Raw genomic sequence first — 12,971 nt, 5'->3', positions numbered from 1 at the left:
AACTTATATAGCCCTTTATCAGGCCCAAAGCGCTTTCCAGTAAGGAACCAGTCACCCATTCACTCTCTCATTCATACACCAATGTACACAAACACAAGGTGGGTGAAGTGTCTTGCCCAAGGACAAAAAGACAGTGTGCATTTGTGGGAGCTGGTATTCAAACCCACGACCTTCCGACCACGAAACGACTTGCTCTGCCAACAGCCCGTCCCTCCCGACGCTGTTTGATCCTTAGCCTGGCTCCACATCTGGAGATGAGTCCCCGTGCTCCTACAGGATGCCCCAGCAGCATTGAGGATGGGTTAAATTTACCTACGGGGATAACTACTCAGTGCTTGGATTCTGCAGAGTCTTATTCTTGCCAAGCTATACATTCCTCTACATACTGTACAGTGCTCTTATGTTCACACAGAACGACAACAGATCACAAGTCACGGGGAAATTATTTTCGTAAACCATGGTGCCTATGTGTAAACCCAGCATAGACTATAGACAATTTGTTTTTACCAGACTTATTCAAACGTTACAGAATTGTTAGAGTTAAGTGCAGTATAGGCCTTCAGTGATTTAGTGATATAGTGACATTCAGCTGAGAGTGAACAAAGTCAATATAGGCTACTATATTAAAATGCGTCTGTGCCTGTGCTTTTTACACTTGGCTTGAAGTTTAGGTTTTACCGACATAAATTAACAGTTTCTGCAGAAGTCAAAGCCGGTGTTTTGGCTGAAAATCCCATTACTTCATGGCCTTCCTGATGAATGGAATATCTCCGTGACTTGAGGTGAGTCGGTCGGCTGTGAAGCCCACTCCTAGCCATCCCTCAGGTCGGCCGCAACAAAGCCATTACCTGCGTGCCATAATTGACAGTGAACACAGGCAATCCTGTTAATTGATTACCCAGGCCCCCGCTAATGGAAAATGCAAAGGCTCATTGTGCCTCCCATAAAGGCCCTGTCAGGAATATTTCTACTGGAAGACAACCAACGGGCTGCACCTTTAATGTTTCTGGAGGTCTCCCCGGTGGCCACCCTGACGAGCAGACTTCTCTAATTCGATGCATAATTACCCTCAAGATTATGATAGATTCAAATCTGTCATAATCTGTCGCGCATCACGAGTGGCTGATCAAAAAGTACTATAAGGAGCCCCAAGGGGACCACGTGTGCTCAGAAATATAAGCAGAACTTAATTAAGAGCGCGGTCAGTCGCCTTTTGATCCGCGTTGCGCTGAGGATGCGAGGGGGGCAGACTCGGGCCCCTCTCCCCCCCTCACGGGCAGGATTCAGCCTCCAGCTCCTCCTCTCGTTTGCATCAGTTCTTGGGAGCACTTGTCCGCGCGCTGCTGCCTCTTCGTTCTGCTCGCTGTTATCTTCTGCGCCACAGCGCGTTCACTTTCGCCGTGCCATGAGTGACTGACAGATGCTCCACGCGTCGAAAGATGTGCTTTTATCGCCTGTGAAGTGGGGAAGATATCGGAGAATGGAGACGCGTCCAAGTCCCTGGTTTATCTTCGTTTTTTCCGAGTGGATTTGGCTCTTCACCCTAACTTCATCCCTGGGCGTAACAAAGGCAGAAGTGAGGTGCATTCCCTCGTGTCAATCACCGTTAACCACGGCGCCACCGCAAGAGCTGTCCGCGTTGGATTTGGTTAGTTTGGACGAGTTACAAAGGGATGAAATCGATGGATCTCTGGAAGCGCGTCGCGGTGGAAGCGTGTGCGCGAACACGGGGGACGTAAACGACATCGGTGCCGATTCGAGCGGAGAAAGTTTATCCAAAGTACCTGGAGAGCTGGAGGAAAACAACTGCGCGCAAAGCGGTGTGCGAAGCAAAGAGGATACACTTCTGAAAAAAGTGGACACTGTGCTAAATGGAAGCAACTTAACCCGAAATAGCAGCGGGGACGACCGGGAAAGTAACGTGGGAGATCTGGAGCAGAGCGATGCGACTGGAAACGAGGACAAGGTTGCGGCCAGCGCGGGCCAGAGCCAGAGCCGTGGACGCGGTGCCAGGAGCGCAGAGACTTGGTCCGATTTCCGTGGAGAGGACACAGGGGGTGATGCCGGTGCAGCTGCGTCCGAGGAGCCAGAGGAGTTCCAGCTCCCTCACAGTACATTCGCGCTGACAGGAGACACGGCTCACAACCAGGCGATGGTGCACTGGTCTGGACAGAACAGTAGCGTGAGTAGTTCAGAAGATATTTTCACCTTTCATCTACAGAGCCCAGATTTACGCACGGACTTTGTTTGACGCAGTGTGGCCTCTGGAGTGATTGGGGGGGTAAATTGAACGATCCCCCGGGATTTGAGTCATTAGTAGCCCCCTCAAAGATGTCTTGACTTAATGAGATGTATAATGGAGATTGAATGTGAAAGGGCTCAAAGGTTGCTGATGAGTTAAAGGGCTGCAGTGGTGGGTCTTTGCTTTCGTTCCCCCCTCACATCTCCTCCCTCGCTTCACTCTTTCACATGCACAAGAATCAAATCTGTCCCTAACCTTGGAACAGCGCTGCAGTTTACATAAATAATAGAAACTCTCAACAACCAATATACTTCTGACCGTACCCCACTAACCCCAAAACCCAAGAATAAGGTTATCCCCAAACTGAAAAAAATAAATAGAAATTGTTTGTTAATTCTAGAATTTAAGGAAAGGCAATCATTTGTGAAGTGCCTTTCCCTGACATTGTCACAAAGCGCTTTACAAAAGTCTTTTGTTTTTTCATTCACTCCATAACCAGTTGTGGTAAGCAATATATAGCCACAGCTGTCCTTGTTGCCTACTCCCTCATGGACCCCCATCCAGATACTAACTTGGCCCATAGCTACTGAGATATAATGAGATCGGGCATTCACAAGGTGGCGTTACCACCTGCAGACCTGTAATGAAACATTTATTATTGTTATTGTTCTGCCATATTTATCCCCCTTCCAATGTGCTGAAGACCACTCATAATCCTACATTTTTGTGTTTGAGTTTAATTAAACACTTTTTCAAGTCTTGTCATGAATATTGGTCTAAATAGTAAAACGCAATACAAAGAACGCAACACTACTTATAGTATTTATGACACAAGTAAAGCTATGCCAAGAGCAGTTGGATGTTTATGAGTGTTTATTATTGCAACACTCTGACATCCTGAATGCATAATGTAGTGTATTAACATGGCCACCACAAGCACTGGATCCTCTCAACTTTAACCTCTGCTTCTCTAACCTCATCTGAACTTTAACCTGCATCTAACTCTGCAACATCTCAGTACTTTCAATTAATATTTTAGCACAGGAGGACCCACCAAGTCCCCAAGAATTCTCAGACACTTTTGAACCCACAAGAAATACATTTATTTCTAGTTAATATTTATACATATCTTTGAGGTATCCACTTGACTTTGTGTACAGTGCAACTGTATGTGCAGAGCAACACACCAGCACTAATGAACCTGGCTGTTGGCTTTCTGAACCTTACCTTGACATAACCTTACACCCTCCATACCTTCATAATTAATACATTCCATAATAAATGCACGGATATGCATACCAATATGAGGCATGAAGTCCACAACATTATAATATCCATAACCACACACTCAAATAAATATTAAGCTAATCCCAACCCTTCAATTAGTCACATTTTTCAAACCGCCAAGTTCTCACATTTTTGCTGTGTAGCCTGAGGTCCCCATTATGTATTAAAACCACACCGCACACACCAACACCACCACACAAAGTGCACTGTCCATCAATCCATCTGCAATATCTATTGGTATTCACACCAGAGGCTTTGGTTTGTGTGCATTGCTTAGAAACAGGATAGCGATGCTGAAAAGGTTAGCCCACTGTCTGCACTTTACTTTTTGACTCGCAAAAGTTTTCCCCCGATGAAAAGCGAACATACATCAAATGATCATAATTATAACTTCTAACAGCGGGAATTGAAAGCAGTAGAAGACCATAAAAGGTAGTGATTGACATTTGAAATAAAGTCAAGGTCAGTAAGAGCCAACCCACAAGTTGCAAACATATAACATACAATCTGTGGAGCATCGGATTAAATAACATTATTCATCAAAAACGTCCTGGTTTTGCAGCTTAGTGTGAACACAAAATAAATTATCTTGTTGCTACTTAAAGATACCTCTACTTTTCTATTGTTAGTTGAACTCCTCAGCTCACACCCACATCCATTGAGTTTGTTCAAAGACAAATCATCCAGGATGTCCAGCCGTCTTAATTGTTTTTCCTATCCTATATACAAAGAATTAGTCTAGGCCTTGTCGATTCAATTTGATTTCCTGCAGTTGGAACAAATAGACACAAGTTAAACACAATTACCCGTAGACTGAAAAGAAAACAAGGGGTACTACCAGCTTTCTGAGAACAAATAGTTTCCAACAACTTATTTTCTATGCACAAATGAGGCGGAAAAGCATCACCTATAACCGGGTCCATTACTTTTTGAATAGGTCTTTTTGGCCCTATTTAGCAAGAAAAACAATCCTTACAATTGCAAAAAAGAAGCGGTCAGATTTGTACAAGTCTTTTCTAAAACATTTTGTCCAATTTTAAAATAATGTCTGTCTTACATACTTCTCTTATACCACCAATTTTGTATAAGGAACAGAATGTGCCCTGACAAGTCAAATAGTCCAATTCTGATATGGGAAATGCTCAACATGATCCCAAACAGAAACTGGTGATTCATTTGAGCAAAGGTTAAAGTACGAGTTGAAGCAAAATCCGTGACCCTACTTGTGAGCGGTTCTTTTTGTCGGATATAAACCCGCTAGCCACAAAATTTTGTATCACCCGGGATTTCTCATTGGACCTGTCTGGCCGGGTGCATTAACTGTGTGAAACTGTTAAAAGCAGCATTTTTGTTACTTCAACTTAGAGTGCAGACACATTTCTTGAATGTTTGCGAGTTAGAACGGATGTAGCAGCTGAGTGATGTGTCAAAAAGTAGAAGTCGTGGTGGAGAATAACACATTTCAACTGGCGGTGTTGCCCTTTTATCCGTCACTTCTTCCAAGCATTTTAACTGCTGTAAACTCCATTGTATAAAGTCTTGCATTGCAGATATTTAACCTAAAAACTAGAAAATCATATTCACATCTATGTGGATGTGCTGTTTACTGTTGCCATTCTTAAAGGAATAGGCCACCGTTTTTACATCTATTATAGAAAACGCTATCTCAATGGCCGCCGCCTGGGCGCCGCCATGTTTATTTCCCATACCGACTTTGAAGCTAAGCAGGGACGGGCCTGGTTAGAACTGGGATGGGAGACCGTTCCTCCGAAGCTAAGCAGGGAAGGGCCTGGTTAGGACTGGGATGGGAGACCGTTTGGGAACATCAGGAAGCCTGCTGACAGTAGTGAGTTTGTGCGTGGTGCCGGCCCCCACGTTGCGGTCCCGCCGCCCGAGGGCATTGACCACGGGTCCATATGGACCGCGGTGCTGCTGTCCGAGGACAACCCGCCGTCACAACAACGCGAATGCACGCGATCTGACTGCCGTGCGTGTGCGCGCATCCAAACAGGGCGCTGTGTGTGTGTGCGCGTGTGCGCGCGTTTGTGTGTGCGTCGGTGCGTGTATGTGTGCGCGCGTGCATCAAAACAGGGCGGTGTGTGCGTGCGTGTGCGCGTGCGCGCGTGCGTGCGTGTGCGCGTGCGTGCGTGTGCGCGCGCGTATGTGTGCGCGCGCGCATCGACACCGGGCGATGTGTGTCATTTGCTTTCACGTATTGTGAGCCCAGAGGTACATTTTATTCTAAAGCAGCTTTGAACGCATTGCCAATTTCATTGTAAGGTTATAAATACTCTCTAACAACGATCATTAGGCTATTTCATTTCAAAACCAACTTCTTTTTTTTAACATTGCACACTACCGTGATGCACCAAACCACGGGTCCTGCACCGTGAACCGACCCGTTAGAGCTGAACCCCTCATATTTATCCATACTTATTCCACTGTCTCTTGAATTCTATTCCCTTTTAACGAACATATTGTCGTTGTAGTTTATAAGAAAGGAGTACGGGTGCATCAAACACTCAAATTGCAGTTTGTTTGAAATTATTTTTAGCATTAATTATTTTAAACATTTGTAGTGGCCATAGTTTTTCGAATGGGTTGGGAACCACTGGTCTACAGCTGACCTGTGTGACGGGTTGGACATTTCTTTGTAATAACTCATAATCTCAGACTATCAAATGTGCACACTAGCGAGGCCCGGCCGAAGGCCGGGTCTCAGCTAGTACTAAGATATGTTCTTACCTCACTTTAGACGTGTTAATATATCCCCATCTGGTCTTTGTCCGCGCGCTCTGTCACGCAAACGGAGCACATACGCAGCCTCTCCCACATGTCACATAGCTCCGAAAAAGCTCACGATAGAAGCTACCAAGCTCTTCCACGTGTTCCCTATTTAAATAAAGTTACGTGAAGTGTTTTCATGCGAAGTATATTTACCCAGAAATGTAGCATGTCGATTTTATAAGCAAATAAAAAGGGGGACTATATTGTGAGGCGTAATGATACGAGGAGCAAAACGTCCGCGCAGTAACTCCTAAAGACTTCCCCCGCTCACTTCCGTCAATAACCTTTAGGAGTTACTGCGCGGACGTTTTACTCCTCGTATCATTACGCCTCACAATATAGTCCCCCTTTTTATTTGCTTATAAAATCGACATGCTACATTTCTGGGTAAATATACTTCGCATGAAAACACTTCACGTAACTTTATTTAAATAGGGAACACGTGGAAGAGCTTGGTAGCTTCTATCGTGAGCTTTTTTGGAGCTATATGACATGTGGGAGAGGCTGCGTATGTGCTCCGTTTGCGTGACAGAGCGCACGGACAAAGACCAAACGGGGATATATTAACACGTCTAAACTGAGGTAAGAACATATCTTAGTATGTAAAAACGGTGGCCTATTCCTTTAAAGGGGCTAGGTGCAAGTTTGTCATTTTATGCTCGCTACTGCCACCTCAGGTCTTATGCGTAACTGCAGCTTCTATATTAAGCTTGTGCATGATGGCACTTTGACCCGAATTAACACCTTTTTGAGTGACAGTGCAGGATTTTAGAGGCAGTTGTGGTGAACAGGTCTGAGCTCATTCTACATATTAGGACATGGCTGGAACATGTAGGGGGATGAAAATACTTACTTTTAACATTTTTGAACCCTGTATAGTCCCTTTAAGTATTGTCTAATTTTGAAATCTTAATACAATCATAGCATTTACTAGAAATGGAGTACAGTGCTTTTTTTTCTATTTTTAGGGACTAGATGCAAGTTGGACATTTTTGGACTCACTACTGCCACTTCAGGTCTTTCGCGTAACTGCAGGTTCTATATTAAGCTCGTGCATGACAGCACTTCGGACCGGATTTTAGAGGCAGTTGTGGTGAATATGACTCATTCTACACATTAGGACAGTGCTGGAACATGTTGGGGGAAGAAAATACTTAATTTTAAAATTTAAACTTTGTATAGTCCCTTTAAGGCAGTTTACAAAGATGGCTGTCCACACGCAGCTAGGGTTTTGAAGGTGCTCTCTGCAACGCTCTAGGATCAATTGTTTTGTACGTTTTCTAGTATGAGGGTCCGTCAGCGGTGACAACTTTCCAAACATTTAATCCTGGAGCGTCCTAGAGCCCACCGTGATGGAAAGAAAAGGTGCCATATTGACCACTCATACAGCCACTGGGGTACTACAAGGTAAAATACTCAAAAATATCAACTTTTATTTTGCATTAAAAGTTGCATAATGCACCTTTAACCTCCAACATTTCTTGCGCCCTGTTTCTTATGCTATAGCATTGTTCAGTATGTTGCATTAATACATCTCAAAGTCAACGTCCATACACTCTTAGCACAGTGCTGTGAATAGAGCATTTAACCCTGAGCTGCAAGACCCATGACCTATATTGTTACCATTATCCTATACAGGTTAATACATAATGCAAATGTCACCTACGGATGACTGATGAAAGCACGGCGATTGTCAATAATCCATATAGCCTGCCAAATCTGTTTTCTGCTTCACCGCTCCGTGTAATACCCCTGTGATTTGTCATCGCATTTACTAACAACATGTCAACTGTTGTAATCCCACATTGTTACATTCTGCCTGATTGTACAGTTTCATCTCAGCAAAACAGAGAAAGGCATGTTGTGCTCCTGCTTCCTCCTCATGGCACGTCTCTGTCGGTGTAGGTGCCTGCCAGGTGGCTATTAAGAATCCTTGTCGCTTTTCCAGCTGGTCTACTTTCTTTAAATAGGAATATGTTTTCAAAGTTGTTTGTCAAATCCTCCTTTTTGTTCCTTTCCTATTAGAATGAACATTGCGAGCTTGTTCTGGGGAGATTTGCAGACGGCACCAGACAGTCACGCATCATTAGGCAACATTATCTTACATTGATACCAGACTGAATGATGGCGCTGAGACAATTTTGTATAATCTATAAAAGACGGATTGTTTGTGAAATAAAGTGCTAATGCGTCATGCCCCTATTGCTCTAAAAAGTCTTCCCTGACTTGTTAGAATGACTCATTGCATGTGTGAGGGGGAAAAAAACTCAGCTTTTCTCACTTTCAGAACATGTTGTGTACGTCATGGATGCATATATATAAATGTGGCCAAAGACTTGACAGCATTTAACACTAATTGTTGTTAGGAAAAGATGATCTAATGCCTTGTAACCAATTTGTCCGGAAAAGCCTGGGCTTATTGAGCACTATTGGCATTCAGTCTTCCCCAAGTCTTTTGTGAAAGGCCTGTCGGTGGATGTAACTTCCCCACTCAATCCTCTTCTTAATTGTCTTGGCCTAAAACAAAGTTGCACTGTCATTCCCGCATTGACTCATGAATAACATCTAGGAGAATGCAAAAGATGGCTCCATCAATCTGTTGCTTCAGAACTGATTTATTTACATTGGCTCTGCTACTTTTAAACAGCTCAACATTATGTCGTACTGTACTATATTAGGCTGCTTTGAAACTTAGTTATTACCCTGCCCTGCAACCTAAAGCTAAAAAAAAACTAATTTGAATAAAAATACAAAGTAGATAGATGTTTCTTCAGCGTAGCACAGCCTATAGTTGGATACTTTGCATATTCCCTTAGAATTATTGATTAAATGACTTGTTGAAATGCAACCTTTCCCACTACACAGAATCAGGGAAGAGTCACAAACTAATTTGCACAAATGTTAATTGTTGCTGGAAGACCTCCTTTTCAGCTAAACGTCAATAGTTATTTATAGATTGCGGTTCTGTACTGTTACTTTCCGTCTAATCAATTTACAGTTAAGATAATTGCTCCGTCTTTACTGAGCCAATATACATATTCAAGCAGACTCGTGTAACTCACACATGATTACTTTCATATGGAGCTTCCTCTTCATTTTGGGGTATACTGGTTATACTGTTTCAATAAAAGGGACAGTATTGTGCTATTTTAGCCATTCAAAAGTAGACTATAGAGATTTATATAATATGTTAGCTGAGACCCGGCCTCCACTAGTTTCCACATTTGATGTTCTGAAATTATGAGTTATTAAAGTTATTAAATGTCCACCCAAGTCCCTATAACCCGTCACTCACTATAGCTGTAGACCCGCACTAAGTAGACCAGTGGTTCCCAAACCTTTTACTTGAAGCCCTCCCTGCACATGCAGTAGTCATTTTAAAAACTATGGCCACATGTCAAACAAACTGCAATTGGAGTGTTTTATGCACCCGTACTCCTTTCTCAGTCATATTTGATGATTTTTACTCATGACCTGACCCTTTGACCAGACAAAGCTCTGAGCCTCTGCAATCCACTGTAATGACTATATAGCAGGGGTGGGCAATTCATTTTCATAAGGGGCCACATGAGGAGCCTGAATTGAGTCGGAGGGCCGCACCAACAATAACACAAACTTATATCGGGATATAAGTATAATATATCGGGAGTGTATCGCCGGGGTCCATGAACAAAAGCTCCAAAATAAAAAAAATGTTTTGATTGGGAAAATACATTGAGGACTTTTTTTCAATAAATCTATAATGATGAGCCTGGCAGGACTGTGGCCTCATAAAAACGGCTTACACTTATTGCACTTCACAAGCCTGTGTCACAAGTCTCTGCTACATTGTAGTCAATATTCATTCACTCCGCACTCCGTGGTAGTAAGCTACTATTGTAGCCACAGCTGCCCAGGGGCAGACTGTCCATATCCCACTTGCAAGTCACACAATGTGTTGTTTATATCCTTATATCTTATTATGCCAGTGCCCTTTGCTGGACACCTGTGGAATTCTTTACTTTTATTCTTATTTAATCTGCCCCCTAGTGGCTGGAGTGAGCATTCTGGTAATAAAAAAAAAAAAATCATAACTCCGCACAGGAATGAGCTAGAGACTTACTTTTTTTTTTTACATGCTTATGAATTTATGCCCTACAAGTTATGGGCCGGACTGAATCATCTCGCGGGCCGGATGTGGCCCGCGGGCCGTACTTTGCCCAGGTCTGCTATATAGTCTAGTGCAAAGTTGCCCACTCGCTGCAGTGTGCAGAAAGGAGTGAGGCCGTTGTCCAGAGCACCAGCAGAGTGAGCGACTACATCTACAATATGTTCGCTAAACTCAGGGAATAGAATTCAAGAGACAGTGGAGTAGCTCTCACGGTTCGGTTCACGGTGCAGGACCCGCGGTTTGGTGCATCACGGTGCAAGTACAATATAAAAAATAAGACGTTGGTTTGAAATAAAATAGCCTAATGATCGTTATTAGACAGTATTTATAATCTTACAATAAAATGGGCAATGCTTTCAAAGCTGATCTCACACTACGTGAAAGCAAATGGTAGCGCACCAAAGTAAAAAAAAAAAAAGCGCAGTGCAGGCTATGCACTCGTTAAGTGGTAGTTTCATTTTCGCTTTCCTCACACGGAGACTAAAGCACTCGGAGCAGCGTGTTTGATTAGAGGCTCGTGTTTGGACTGTTCTTTCTGCTTGTCCTTTTTTTTGGAGACAAAGCTTTTGAGACGGAATATGGCCTGGATTGGAACTTACGCATTTGTATGCGCCTCTGACATTACACAGTGCACTGGATCTATAATTAACAACAGCCACGGTCATCTGCAGGAGAAACTTAAACAAAGACGTGCAGATGTCATTTGTTTTGGAGGATGTCACTGTACAGGTGTGGAGCCTCTACAGCAGGGGTGGCCAACTAGTCAGAGACCAAGAGCCGAAATTTTCAACCTTGATCCTGTGAAGAGCCACAAAGGCACCAACCATTAGCGAGATTCCGGGGCGGTAGTTTATTGTGATTAAATAGAATGTGACCGTTTTATTTAATCACAATAAACTATAATTTTATGCCTGGCCTTTTTCTTTTTTTTTAAATAATTGTGTTAGATTGAATGGTTTTACTCCTCAACAAGATTGAAATACATGTATATTAACTGAAATTTAGTGCTTTCTGCTCTGACTGAGACAGAATAAGATTATTATTATTATTATTATTATTATTTTTTAATGCTGGGGTGTGTTTGTATGTGGGGCCCTGCCCACTGAGCCCCCTTATCTGATTCGCCCCTGGCCTGTGCGCTCAGTGCCTGCAGCTTCGTCCTGACTGGACTGTGCAGAGAACGCACTCTCGGCTGCACAAAGTTTATGAACATTAAGCAGGAGCCTCTGGAGGACGTCTCAGAGTCTGTTTTAAGTTGCATCTGTTACAGTTACTGTCACATGTGAAAGAAAAGTCATGATTTTGCGTATTTCCACGTTGCGATGTCGCGCTTCGCATCATATCCTTCAAAAGAGCTCCGCTTTTTTCCATTTCCTAATTTTGATCTTTTTCTGTGAATATGAGGCCAAATTACATCAAATAAAAGGTAGCTGATCAGAAACCTGAAAAGCACAGAAGCTAATCCTAGTGCCACGATCTGCCTGCCTGTTGTTTAACCTACATCCCGCTTTGACTGAGGCCGCACGGGCACCTTTTACACGGCGCCTCGAAAAGGAGGGAGATACAGACTCTCATTCATGTGTGTAGAGAGGAAACAGTGTCTGTAGGACGATGGTTGGATTTTTGGTCAAAGACTGTTACAGTTTATGGGAAATATTTACCAATTATTTTGCAAAGAGCCGCATTGTATTAAACATATCCAATCATGCAAAGAGCCGCACTCTGATTGGCCAAGAGCCGCATGCGGCTCCAGAGCCGCGGGTTGGCCACCCCTGCTCTACAGCCTGCAGTTTAGTGGTAAGTGACGATGACACACATCGGCCTGTTTGGATGCACGCACACACACACACGGCAGTCAGACCTCATTCACTTATATTGTTGTGACGCCGGGTTTTCCTCGGACAGCAGTACCGCAATGCACTCTGGTCTGTATTGACCCGTGGCCAATGCCCGCGGCCGGTGTAACAATCACGTAGGGTCCGCCCGCGGAGTTCTGGGAAATAAAAATGCCGGCGCCCTATGGACCATAAGCCCCGCCCACTCCGCGATTGCGGTTTATATTATATATTATTATATATTGTACCTCTAGGACTACGGAGTACTCATTTTTGTGAGAAATATACGTGTTTTTTTTTTTTTTTTTTTCCAACCCGGAAGACAAGCCGCTTGGATTCAGTTAACTCCGCCCCTCTCTCCGAGTTGATGCCGCCCATGCAACATTAGCAGTAGTAGAAATATAAATATCGCAGCAATAAGTGAAGTTTCTTCACAAAGCAGTTATAAGGAGTTGACATACAAAACACAGCTTCATAAATGGCCAACACACCCACTAACGAACGTTTTGATTTACTTCCTGCTCTGGCCGCTCCATCGGGTATTTTTCTTATAGGGAATCAAGCCGATCATAAGAGTTAATCCACTTTGGTTCTGGCCAAGGTTCGCCAAGCATCCATTGGTGAAGTGACAAACATATTCTGGCTGGTTAGTCACTGAAACCTGGAGAGA

The 12,971-nt window shown here is 43.5% G+C and overlaps 1 protein-coding gene across 1 annotated transcript in view; it reads left to right on the top strand.

The window, feature by feature from the left end:
• The first annotated feature begins 1,255 nt into the window (after positions 1 to 1,255).
• Positions 1,256 to 12,971, top strand: part of LOC306965778 (VPS10 domain-containing receptor SorCS1-like) — a 95,178-nt gene continuing 83,462 nt past the window's right edge. Inside the window, exon 1 of the mRNA XM_079560329.1 lies at positions 1,256 to 2,182. Coding sequence (XP_079416455.1) covers positions 1,421 to 2,182 — 762 coding nt within the window. The 5' untranslated portion in view covers positions 1,256 to 1,420. The remainder of the gene's footprint in view (positions 2,183 to 12,971) is intronic.

This window comes from Gobius niger (assembly GCF_951799975.1).
Source record: "Gobius niger genome assembly, chromosome: 7".
Lineage (NCBI taxonomy): Eukaryota > Metazoa > Chordata > Actinopteri > Gobiiformes > Gobiidae > Gobius > Gobius niger.
Note: the sequence above shows the minus strand (reverse complement) of the source record. Positions and strands in the feature narration are given on the sequence as shown.